The 13635-nt window shown below is 37.1% G+C and overlaps 1 protein-coding gene across 8 annotated transcripts in view; it reads left to right on the forward strand.

Annotated features, from left to right (window-relative positions):
- The window catches only part of PHF14 (PHD finger protein 14), a 177095-nt gene that overhangs the window by 92540 nt on the left and 70920 nt on the right, over window positions 1–13635 (forward strand). Inside the window, exon 17 of one of the 8 annotated variants that reach the window (XM_020781719.3) lies at window positions 5964–7309. The exons of the other annotated variants lie outside the window; for them this stretch is intronic. Coding sequence (XP_020637378.3) covers window positions 5964–5976 — 13 coding nt within the window. The 3' untranslated portion in view covers window positions 5977–7309. Of the gene's footprint in view, window positions 1–5963; window positions 7310–13635 lie in introns of those variants that run through there. 8 annotated transcript variants of the gene reach the window in all.

Genomic DNA, 13635 nt, shown 5'->3' on the forward strand with positions numbered 1-13635 from the left:
TTCAGTCTTGGCTGGATCAGAGATGTAGGATAGAACATTTTCCATGAAAAATGTCTGTGGAAAAATTCTGTACCACATACAGTATATCTGCATTTATCCATAGTCATATAAGTATTACACTGCAAGCAACTATGTCAGAAGGGCTCAATATAGGATGTGAACTTCTATATCTTATTCTTCTAAGGCTAGCATTAACAAATGCTAGTGCTCAGTTGCTCATGGAATAATTGAAAAATAAGGTATGATAACCTCTTTCTGTGTACACTGCAGTTGGATCCTGGCTGGGTTCCCAGTCTTGAGTCCCCAAATGTTCTTGGACTAAAACTCCCAGAAGTCTTCATCAATAGCTGTACTGGCCAGAATTTCTGGGAGTTGTAGTCCAAGAACATCTGGGCACCCAAGGCTGGGAACACTGTTCTAGACCATACTTATACATAGGGACAAAGTGAACATAAACACTGTTTATATAGTATATTGTACAGTGGTGCCTCGCATAGCGATGTTAATTCGTTCCAAAAAAACATCGCTATGTGAAATCATCGCTATGCGAAACACCATTTTCCATAGGAATGCATTGGAAACCGGTTAATCCGTTCCAATTGGAACGGATTGCCATGGTTAAGCGAAAAAACCCATAGGAAACATCGCTAAGCGAAACAATGTTTCCTCCATTAGAATGTATTGTAGCTGACTCAATACATTTCAATGGCTTTGCGAAGTCAATTTTTGCAATTTTAAATGTGTCATACAAGGGGCAAAAATGGTTTTAAATGCTTGGAATAGCTTCTGCACCTTCTAAAACGGGTGCAAATGTAATTTGGCTTTGATCTGACTTTTCGTTAATGGTGAATTTTTCCCCCCAACTTTTGACAGCTGTCAAAATCTGACAGCTCCATTATTTCCTATGGGGGAAGAAAAAATTCACAAAAAATTAGCGAAGACTCAGCAACTGTTCTAAATGCTTGGGTTCGTTAGAGGACCCCCTAAGTCATGTGCAAACCTGATTTGGCTTTGATCTGAACTTTCGTTAATTTATGGCGAATTGTTTTCTCCCCCATAGGAAAGCATGGAACTGTCAGATTTTGACAGGTCCATTGATTCCTATGGGCCGAAAAAAAAAATTAACCATAAATTAACGAAAAGTCAGATCAAAGCCAAATCAGGTTTGCACATGACTTAGGGGGTCCTCTAACGAATCCAAGCATTTAGAACCATTTTTGACCCTTCTAATACACTTTTTTAATTGAAAAAAAAAACATCGTTAAGCAGGGGACCTAAATTCGCATTCGTTATGCGAAGCATGGTCCCAAACTTCGCTAAGCGAAAATCGCCCATAGGAAACATCGTTATGCGGTGCATATTATTTTCTAAAAAAACACATCGTTATGCGAATTCATCGCTAAACGAGGCAATCGTTAAGCGAGGCACCACTGTATTTATAGTGTAAGAAAAAATGTCTTGAAAATACCATATTATATAAAATAACTGTCATCCTGATAATCTTACCATAAGAATGTACGATGACAACTAGCAGATCATACCAAAGGCTTCTGTATTTCAGTAGTGGTGAACCAGATGCCTCATGAATCGTTTCGGCAAGGCCTGCCAAGACTTTGGACTAACAATCAGCCTGAAGAAAACACAAGTCATGGGCCAGGGTGTGGACTCACCTCCCTCTATTACCATCTCCACACAAGAATTGGAGGTTGTTCATGACTTTGTGTACCTTGGCTCAACCATCTCTGACACCCTCTCTCTAGATGTCGAGCTGGATAAACACATTGGGAAAGCAGCTACCATGTTCTCTAGACTCACAAAGAGAGTATGGCTCAATAAGAAACTGACAACACATACCAAGATCCATGTCTATAGAGCCTGTGTCCTGAGCACACTCCTGTACTGCAGTGAGTCCTGGACACTTTGTGCCCGGCAGGAGAGGAAGCTGAACACCTTCCATATGCGTTGCCTCCGACGGATTTTTTGTATCACCTGACAGGACAGAGTTCCAAATACAGTAGTCCTAGAATGAGCTGGAATTTTCAGCATGCATACATTACTGAAACAGCGACGTCTACGCTGGCTTGGGCACGTTGTGAGAATGGCTGATGGTCGGATTCCAAAGGATCTCCTATATGGAGAATTAGTGCAGGGAAAGCGCCCCAGAGGGAGACCACAGCTGCGATACAAGGATATCTGCAAGCGGGATCTGAAGGCCTTAGGAATAGACCTCAACAGATGGAAAACTCTGACATCTGATTGTTCAGCCTGGAGGTAGGCGGTACATCACGGCCTCTCCCAATTTGAAGAGACCCTTGTCCAGTAGGCCGAGGCAAAGAGGAAGTCACAAAGGAGGCAAAACCAGGGAGCTGGACAGGGGACAGATTGGATTTGTCTTCAGTGTGGAAGAGATTGTAACTCTCGAATTGGCCTCCTCAGCCACACCAGACGCTATTCCAAGTCCTCCATACAGAGCACGCCACCATAGTCTTTCGAGACTGAAGGATGCCTACAGAACCAGATGCCTATAGAATGACTGTAAGCAGCACCCAATTACTTCTCCCAGCTTGAGTTTCCCAACAGCTGAGTGTCATATCTTTTATGCTGTAATACTATCAGTGGTGTATAGCCATCATGACAAAAAGTTGTGGGTAACAATATTTTCATTAATTTCCTAAGATTCTTTTAAAACTCTCCCAAGTTTGTACTTTTACTTCATCCTGTGTGTGGTCTGTGCTATCAAGTCAGAACCAATTTATAGCGACCCCAATAGGGCTTTCAAGGCAAGTGAGATATTTAAGGAGTGGTTTTACCAGTTCCACTCTCCTGTTCACTTTCCATGGCTGAGTGGGGACTCAAACTTAAGTCTCCTGAATCCTAGTCCATCACTCTATCCACTATACCACACTGGGTACAGAAACCGCTATCTGCAAGATTATTGTTTATTCACAGTGATAACTGCTTATTCACAATGAAAGGAATGTATTTTTCCCTCCTTCTGGAGAGAATTCCCTTACAATCAACTGAAGCATGACCAAACTTAAATCTCTTAGCACAGCTAATACCAGTGAACAGCTTGTTACTGTTGAAAGGGTGTGAATTTTTTAAATGATTTTAATGAAACCTCAATATCTAAAAAGAAATCCAGGTTAAGCGACCATTGTCCCTTTTTAATTATCCCTTTCCACGGATGAGTGATAATTGGAATCCTGTTCTCCAGAATCCTTATCCATCTCTCTATCCACTACACCTTACTGGGAATCAGTCACTTTATCCTAGGCAGGTAAATTCAATTGTTTAACTCTTGCACTTCTTTAGATAGCACAGAATACAGAAGGTTTTTTGTATGATCCACTCTTACATTATTTTACATGTCCTGCATCTGCCATGATTCAATTTCAGAGAAGGAGATTAGTTCTGTGCCATACAAAATTGTATACACTTAATCGTTCTAGAACCATCTTGAGTTAAATCAGAAGGAATTGTTAATATAGGAGCAACTTCTTAACTGGCACTAGTTAAGAAATTGGCTTGTATTTCGTGTTGCTCACCAGCTGCATGGCAAGAAATACAAACTACATGAGTAACAATGATTAACTGCTGAAATTTATGCCATAAATTTAATTTTTCAATTGGATTCTGGTCCATAAATTTATACAGTAGGACTTCCATATCCATAAGATCAGTACCCACAGTTCCAGTTATCCGCTGCCTGAAAAATAAAAAATAAAAAGTTGAAACCCCACAAATACGTTTTCAATATGTTTTAACTGAAGTGAACAGAACTAGAGACTATAATATATATAGACACAATGTTCATGTCTAAACGGCATCAAAAAGGTGTGCAAAAAGCAGATTCCTATCAACTTTCTGTATACTAATTTTATGTTTATGCTACGGTTATGATATTTTAATATATCAGGGGCTTAATTAATATTTAGAAGTGAAATGAAAAAGAACACATATACAGGGTATGCTCACATTTCATCAACATATAGTATAGTAGCTGAAATAACAAAAATACAAGGTTGTGCTGTGTAATATGGAAAATAGATCTTAGCATTTATTTGCCAGTTGGTTGAATGTTTACTACATAAATGTACATACTCTTGTTCTCACTGATTTTGCTTTCTTTTTCAAATATTTTAACATATCCTTTTCGGGTGTGAAATATCATGCCCAAATAATTGTTTATTAGGCTTTTCTTTTGATCAGTTAATATTTGTTCTTTATAACCCAAGCCCACCAGAATAGTGTAAACAAGAAAAATAGCCAAGACTTACCAATAAAAAATATGTGATCAAATTAAACTGTAAATTTGTAAATATGATTAATAAATCTAAAACCTCCAGATTCAGCCTGACTCTAAGTTCCATTATACTGTTTCCCAGTTTCAGTTCTAAATCAAGTATAAAATACAGTGGTACCTCAATTTAAGAACTTAATCCATGTTGGGACTGCGTTCTTAAGTCGAAGCACCATTTCCCATAGGAATGCACTGAAAACCATTTAATCCGTATCTGCTGTCTTTTGTTCTTAAGTCAAGGTGCTGTTCTTAAGTTGAAGCATTAGTTCCCATAGGAACTAATGCAAAGCTGGTTAATCACTAGGGGGTGATTTTTTTTTCTTTTGACCTAAGGTAAATTTAGGTCAAAAATGGGCAGGAAAGGTTTCTTTTTTCTTTTTTTGGTTCTTAAGTCAAGGCTCCGTTCTCAAGTTGAAGCAACTTTTTGTGAACAGAACCGTTCTTAACTCGAATCGTTCTTATGTAGGGACGATCTCAAGTCGAGGTACCACTGTATAGAGAAATGGTTAACAATCAAACTTCTTTAGTACACACATCTATCCTGTTTCCCCAAAAATAAGACAGGGTCTTATATTAATTTTTGCTCCAAAAAAATCATTAGGGCTTATCTTCAGGGGATGTTTTATTTTACAGTCATGTTATCTTCTTCTGGTTGCTGCACAATGCTGCACAATGGTGGAGGGCGGGGTTTCACTTAACTGGGGCTTATTTTTGGAGTAGGGCTTATATTATGAGCATCCGGAGAAATCATACTAGCGCTTATTTTCAGGTTAGGTCTTATTTTCAGGGAAACAGGGTACTTATTGCAGACATTTGTATTTGCCTTATAAAATTGAACATTTAATCTAGGTTACAGTGGTGCCCCGCTAGGTGATGACCTCGCAAAACAACGAATCCACATCATGATGAGGTTTTGCGATTGCTATAGCAATTCGCAAAACTGTTTCCAATCGGTGATTTTCGCTGGACGATGTTTGGGTCTGTGCCTCGCAAACCGTTTTCCAAGTTTTCCTACTGTGTTTAGTTAGACTTAAATATGAAACTTAATGCAGTTAACTGAAAATAGAATGATTGATGCATGGTAGTACTACCGTATAAAACTCAAAGCTCCCCCAAGTCAGCAAAATTGTTTTCTAGTAATGTAGCACACATACACACTTTTTGTGTGAATGTGTGTGTGTTTATATACATGTCAGAACTTGTAGATGGCCTATTGAGTGCTTTAAAATAGTTGCTGCAGAAAAGTGCCGCTTTGTATTTGTCAGTCATTTCCTGCCCTCCCTTTCTGGTCATATGAAGTGGAGCTGATCTTGTGTGTCATCATGCTGTATAGTAAAGAGTTCTAAGAGAAGCTTCTTCTCTTTATATAGTTATGTTTGTTTTCATTGATTTTTTATATATAGCCAAAGAGTCTCCACCTTCCATTTCTCACACATTTATGACAGCACCTCTCTTTTTAAAATGTGCATAGTCAATGAGGGGAAAATGGATGATTCTTAACAGCTAGTTTACCTCCATATGCATTTAGAAATGTAACACTAATCCTACATTGCCTCTTTTCAGTCTGAATCTACTATGATGTTGAAATGTTTCATAAGTCAGTAGAACTGTTAAGAATGGTAAATGTTAATCTTTTTTCTCTTATCACTTTACTGTATAGATACTCTTCATGAGACACTACTCTGCCACAACTCGTCCTCGGAGGCAGTCCTGGAAACTACTTTTATAAATGTGATTTTAAGCTGTGGATAAGACTTTCAGTAGGACCCAAACTAAAGGAAAATACTGTATTACCCTTGCCATATTCTTAGTGTTGGGTTTGCTTGCCAGGTTTTATAGAATGTAACCAATGGGTATGTTCCTTGAACTGGCAAGGCAGTTAATTTACTTGATTTTTTCCATTGCACTAATCAGGCACATTTACTCTGTGCATTGCTGAAAATACCAGATGAATGTCTTGTCTGAATTGTTCTATGAAGTAATATCATCTCCCATTGCGATTCCTTGGCAAATGATGTACAGTACTTGGACTCACTGAAGAGTGACAGGAACCTATGGGATTTAAATACTTAATGTGATATTATTGAATGGGAAAAGCAATGCTTTGTCATTTGTTGGTTGCTCTGTTTTCTGTGCTTCTTAGTAACCAAAATTTTATATAAACTAATGTGTTGAGGAGCTATATGTTAAAGGCTTGCTTTCTGTAAAAATGTTCAGTGTAGTGGCAATCAGATATCTGTAAATTATTTCACCCGTTCTCATAATGAAATAGAATTGATTTTGTTCTTATTTCATTTCAAATTTACTGAGTGAGTCTGTGTGTTCTGCAGTGGTGATATGTTCTTCAAAATGCAGTAATAATCCCTATATCATTTTGAGAGAAGTTAAAAAAACAACACAAGTATTTGTTTAGTATAGCAGAGAAAAAGGTGCTAATTATGTTTGTTTCTCAGCATAGGATTTGTATGACTTTTTCAAAATATGACATAAATTATACATATAATACTTTGCATTTTGTCCTTGTTTGAAAGAAGCTGTTTGTGCATATGTACCTGTAGTGTTTAAGTATGTATGTTGCGATCCAACAAAGGTATTGACTCATGTGGGGAAAGCTATGAGATTTCTTTGGGGTACTCATCTACCCATCTTGATGAAAAAGTAACCTGTAGTTTTTAAACTGAGATATGACTTGGCTCTTTAACCAAAAAAAAGTCAAAGAGGCCTGCCACTGGGTGAATTTACTCAAATGCACTTGTCACTTTGTTGGATCACAGCCATAATACTGGAAATTCTTGGCATATGGTAGGATCTTAGTGCACTGAAAAAGATGCATACAGTATTTCCTGTTAAAACAGATTTTATAATTGAAGTATAAAAACGGAAAACAGACTAATAATAAGATGTATAAAATAACAGGATATAATGAATTAGTGTATTCTTATGGCTATGGATGGCTACAGGCTGTATTGTCTCTGGAGATGTTCAATAAAAATTTAATCTCAGTTATACTGTTTGAAATAAGCATTTTGTTGAGACTAATATTATTAACATGGGTTCAGAATGCACATTAAGATCAACTGAAAGGATGCTAAATGCATCAATCATTTAGGTAGGATTTGTTGTAAAAGTTGGCATGAATTATGCTAAGTATGGACATTAATTTCATTATGTGTGTAATTGTAGTGTACTCTTCACATGTTCACTTCTTTGTTTTAAAGGGTTTTAAAAACAAAACATAAAAAGTAAAATACATTAATACATTTATATTAGGCAGTAGTTGAGTAGAATTTAAGTAACATGGTCCTTTTTATTAGGAGGGAGATGTTATTAACTATTTAGTAACCACTACTTACTAATGTTTGTGTATATCTTATGTGTGTCTGTGCCTTGGTTGAGCACTGTTTGCAAGATGCAAGGTTTTTGGTAACCTTGATTATTTTGTTGCCCTGGGTGGTTTCTGTACGAAGGCAGTTGATAGTTCTAGGTTGGCTTTTTTTTAATGTAGATTCTACTTTGGGTGAAAGAACAGCTGTGTGCCTGTAAGGGGTGAAGTAGATGGGGTAGGTTTCATTATTTGGTTAGCATGAAGAACTCTTAATTTGCGTAGAAGTGAAAACTGTAATTAGAGTGGCATGGGGATTGCATTTATGTTCTATAGTTCATATACTGTTCATTTTATGTGTTCTTGCTTATTTTTAATTTTGCATTCTTCAGATTTAACATTAGCTTATATAACAGTAGGTTGTTTCTGTAATTGAAATGGCTTTAATATTTTTTTCTTTCTGAGAAATATTATTGATACTTTTCCATATAAATTAATCAACTGGAAACTCTTCTCAAACTAAATATATGAAAAGAATTGTGTTGCAACAGTGCAATGCCTGTGTAGCTCCATACATGTTACTCCCTAATATGTGTAGTTAAATTTATGTCATAATATTTTCTGTCCAGCTTATGACCTAACATTGGTAGCGAGTAGATGTAGGGGGGAATTAGACTGAATTATCACAAGTGCTAGTTCCAGTACTGTATATCCTTTGATAAAGAATAGATAGAATTGAGCACATTTAATGTGATAGTTAAGGAACCATAAAGTGTTAAATTGAAAATAACATATACTTTCAAGAAATGCATGACTGCATTTAGAACACAGACAATAGAGCCACTTTGCAAAATGGCCTCATGAGTTCAAAATATCAGAGTAGTTATAACAAATATTTAAAATTCTCAGTGAATGTAGTAGTGTTATTTATGAAAGTGGAACTGAACAATCAAATACTACTCTATTACAATATGAATGAGTCTCAGCTATAGATAGAAATGTTATACTTCCTATGTTTAGAACTGGTTCATTAGGAAGTTCTCTTCAGTGACAAAATGCATAACACCACCACTTACCATATTTTTCTGTATATAAGACATATCCATGTATAAGACACCCCCACTTTTCTAACCCAAAATTAAGAAATCTAGGTTGGGCTTAGCAAATGTAGGGTAAAAAGGATCAAAGTGCTGCAGGATGGCTTTGATCCCTGTTTTTTGCCTTTGTTCTAAGCCACACGTGGCTTAGCAAAAGGAGGGGGAAAGGGATCAAAGCAATTCCACGACTGCACAATCATTTTAATCCCATTTTAATCTCTTATACAGCCACGGGATTGCTTTGATCCCCCCTCCTTTTGCTAAGCCCCATGGGACTTAGCAAGCAGAGAGGGGAGTAGGGATCAAAGCGATCCTGCAGCACTTTGATCCCTGCTTTCCTTTTGCTGAGGCTTAGCAAGTGGAGGGGAAAGCAGGGATAAAAGCCCTGCAGGATCACTGTGATCCCTGCTTTCCCCTCCACTTGGATTTTTTTCTCCTCGGCTTACTAACGTTTATAAATAGGACGACCCTCAATTTTTAGTCTAATGATTTTAGATAAAAGTATAGTCTTATACACAGAAAAATGTGGTAATTTTGCAGGTTACTTGAAGAGTCTATGAAACTAGAACAAATTAAACATGGCTTCTATAAGAGGTATTTCTTCACATTTTCATGTGTGGGTTTGGGTGTGTGACTCCTCCACTCTCGTGTGCTATTTACAAATTTAATTTAAGAAATCAAGATTGGAGGAGACTACGTAATAAATGCAGAGACCCATGTACCTTGTATTCTGGTGAACAGAAGACTGTTCCTTTTGCTTTCAAATTTAACACATTCTTCATTAAGTTTTATGTTTCTTTGCTTATTTTTATGTTCCAATGAAGATGTTACCCATTCAGTTCAAAGATAATTATTTGACCACAGCTAAATCATAAAAGATAAATGGTAAAGATGCGCTCTAATAATCCACTGAACTGTGTCTCCTCAGGTTATGTGTGACCTTAACATTGTTCCACATCTTGCTTATTGCTTAAACAAAATATTAATAAAGATGTCTGCTGCAATATTTAAGTACAGTTCCATTTTCAAGTGGGTATATTTGTGTTTTGGATCAAAAGGTTTTTTAAGTTCAATTTTGTTGCCATGAAAAAACAAGGAAAGGGCCGGTGTCGTCCCAAATATTACACAAATGTGAATAGGTGATACCTTTTCTTAAACCACTAAAAAATTAAATAAATAACAAACCTTTGTATTGTTGCCGTGTTAAACTTTAGTCACTTAGGCAACAATATTAAATCAGTTCACATGAAAACAAGTCTTCAAGGACTGTGTAATAAGTGTTATAATAAAAAGTAGTACAGTATAATACATCTAATGCAAGGACTAAGATTAGATACAGTGGTGCCTCACTTAGCTATTGCCTCGTTTAATGATGTATTCGCTTAGCGATGATGTTTTTGGGGCGATCTTGTGCTCCGGTTAGTGATGTTACCAATGGGGGAATTTCGCATAGCGATGTTCGGGACCTTGCTTCGCTTAGCGATGACAGTTTAGGTCCCCCTGTTTTGCTTAACGATGGTTTTGACAGCTCCATTTTTGCTATTTTTAAAAGGTGTTAAATTGTTTAAAAAGGGTTTAGAGTGTTTGAAATCGTTAGTGCACTTAATAAACCCTTTGTTAACCAAATTTGGCTTCATTCTGACTCTTTTTGAATTTTTGGTGATTTTTTTTCTCCCCATTGAAATGGGGGAACCACGTTTCACTTAGCGATGTTTCCTATGGCAATTTTCGCTTAAGGACGGCAATCCATTCCCATTGGAACGGATTATCCAGTTTTTAATGCATCTCTATGGGAAAACGCGTTTCGCTTAGCGATGTTTTCCCATAGCGATGAATTTTTTGGAACCAATTAAAATCGTTAAGCGAGGCACCACTGTATATATATAACTGACATCATAGCTGTGCCAATTATCTGCGTATGAGCTGTAGGCCTCAAAGATAGGAGGGAAAGAGCAGTTCTCTTAGGAACTGCTGCTAAAATGTTGCTTCATTTGAAGAGAAGCTTTGCTATACCAGAACTGGTATAGCTCAGTTGGTAGGAATATACAGCTGTGCAGGCAAGTGCTAGGAGTTCAACTCCTTTCAGAGAGAGGGACCAGGCAAGACTACCCAATGCAGATGATGAGACGAAGTGCCTGCCAACTGCACAATCTTGGGCAAGCTGCTCAGTCTCGGAGTGCCTCCAGAAGGAAAGAGTGGTACACTGTTTCTGAGTACTTTATACCCACCACGGTTCTATGAAAATAAGACAGGGTCTTATATTAATCTTTTGCTCCAAAATGCAATAGGGCTTATTTTCAGGAGATATTATATTTTTTCCATGTACAACAATCTACATTTATTTAAATACAGTCATGTCATCTTCTGGTTGCTGCACAATGGTGGAGGGCGGAGTTTCACTTAACTAGGGCTTATTTTTGGAGCAGGGCTTATATTACGAGCATCCTGAAAAAATCATACTAGGGCTTATTCTCAGGTTAGGTCTTATTTTCAGGGAAACAGGGTAGAAACCACTGGGAAGGGGTTGGTTCCGTATGTTGGGATTGGCTTGATGGCACACAATATTTCCTCACTTTCCTTCTGTGGTATATAGATTCCTGATGGGTTAATTCAGTTGCCAGGTAACATATGAAGTTGTTATAATAGGTATCACTCCAGCATATACTCAGAATTTAAGTGTGTGTTATATAAATCATGCCTTTTGTGAATACCATTGTGAGGAGTATTTGGAGCCACATATTTAAAGGAGAGAGGGTTTTTGCAATTTCTAAAGCAGTGATTATGAAGTTGTCTTTAAGGATGGGTGTAGTTATAAAAAATTTAAGGTGATAATTTTTACAGCCAAAGAGTGCTGCATCTGTCTTATGAATGCAGAATAAATTTCTAGTTATTTGGAGTTTTGATTTTGCAAATTACTACAGTGGCATACGAATAGGCCAACTATAGCCACATTTTTCTTCCACTCTTCATTTAAACTAGCCCTGGTCCTTCTCTCTCTATTCCCCCAGTGTTGATATTCTAAGGCTTCTGCAGGCCAGCTGATAAGACTCCCTTCTGTGCAGGTAGGCTCAATGTAATGAAATTGGACGTACGTGCTAGGCTTTGTAAATAGAATGAGATTGACCCCCAGCCATTATCTCATTTATCTTATTTACATTGTAAAATCAGGATCTACAGTATTGATTAGAATATAATTACCTAATTATGAACAGGAAAATAGAGAGTTAGGAAGGGTTTGAACACAGCAGGTTGAACTGCTGAAAGATTTCCAAGGGCATGAGCAGATGGAGATCACTTTATTAAAGAACAAAACAGACATATTTCAGGTAGTGTCTAGTCAACATCTCTTGCTGTGCTAAGATATTTGACCTTAGTTCTGTATGTTTGTTCAAATATGTTTTCTATCAGCTGCTGATTTTTAAAATTATTATTTAGCCTCTCAACCTGATTGTGACAAATAGCAGAAGTATGACTTTTTTGCATACCTTAAAACTTGAATCTTGCTGCTTAGTTAACCAAACTATAGGACAAAACTGATTTAATTTTGGCTCATGGTCTCACAGAATATTCAGGTTTCGGTTGTCATTCAACCAAGCCTGCTGTTTTAATATTTGAAAATGCCTTGTTTCAGTTTGCTTGAGTTGGAACTCATTCTCCAACATCCTATTGCTGATTTACAGTTGCATAAATTAAATTGCTGTTGGGTACATGACCCAAAAATGCAGCCAGCACCTTATTAGTGAGCTACAGTTTGCCAATCTATGCTTCTGTAGTTTCCCTTGCAGAGGCATAGATTGACAATAGGATTCTGGCTATTTTGGTTTTTAAGGCAACATATGGAGGGCTTAAATTATTTGACCTCATTTTAACACTTAGAACATCAGCAAAGATGCCTTGGGTGCAGTATGCATTCTAATTACTAAATTGGTACAGCAGCAGAAGTATCGCATATTATGATGCTGCCATTTGCAGTCAAACACAAAAGTTCTTTGAAGTAAAGTTGTCAGGAAAACATTCCCATACAGCTAGTGGTGTGTATCACTCAGGCACTCTTGAAATGTCTCATTGGCCCCATCTTTCTCCTTCATCTAGTCCCCACTATTGTACACTTATGTTTCATCCTCAGCTTGATTGCTTCTGAGCATAAATCAAACAACAAGGGAGAAATGAAGGGGGGTCTTAATGAACTCCAAAAATTCAATCCTAGTTCCCCTAGCCACACTTACAAAAGAATTTTGAACCCCTCCATCGAAATGTCAGCACCCTAAATGATTGGCAGTTTGCCTTAAAGCACATAGATCTGAAGTATGTGAAAGAAGACTGAATCTTAACATCTCTTCATTTCCTATGTTTAGAAGTGATGGGCACCATAAACTCTTAATTGAGTTCATTCCATAAACTTAATTGGGTTTATGTTTTAAAAATTATTAGGCTTTTAAGTAATCCATATATAGTACAGGCATTTCTTATTTATTGCACATTATTACTCGGTTTATGTTGTTAGTGTCCACTGAACACAGGCAATGGGGCTTAAGGCTTGATTCTGTCATACTGACTGTGGCCTGATAAACCACAGTTTGATAAACCACTTCTGAGTGGTCTGAATCTAGAAAAATCTGAAGAGTTACCATATCAGACTTGGCTTGATGGCACATAATTATTATTATTATTATATTGAAAACAAACTTGATGCCCAGAGAGTCACTTGCCCTTCTCTCATGCACCATCTCTGAGGTTTATTTAAACCACACTCTATTACATCTGAAAGAGGACACAGTAGTATAATCTCTTGACTACAAACCAGAATATTGTGGTTTAATTTCTACTACAAACCCAGGTATCAAGCAGAAATGGATTTTGATTTGTACTCACAGATTAAGCCACAGTTGGTTCAGATACAGTATAACAGGAAA

This window comes from Pogona vitticeps, chromosome 6 (genome assembly GCF_051106095.1).
Source record: "Pogona vitticeps strain Pit_001003342236 chromosome 6, PviZW2.1, whole genome shotgun sequence".
NCBI classification, from domain to species: Eukaryota; Metazoa; Chordata; class Lepidosauria; order Squamata; family Agamidae; genus Pogona; species Pogona vitticeps.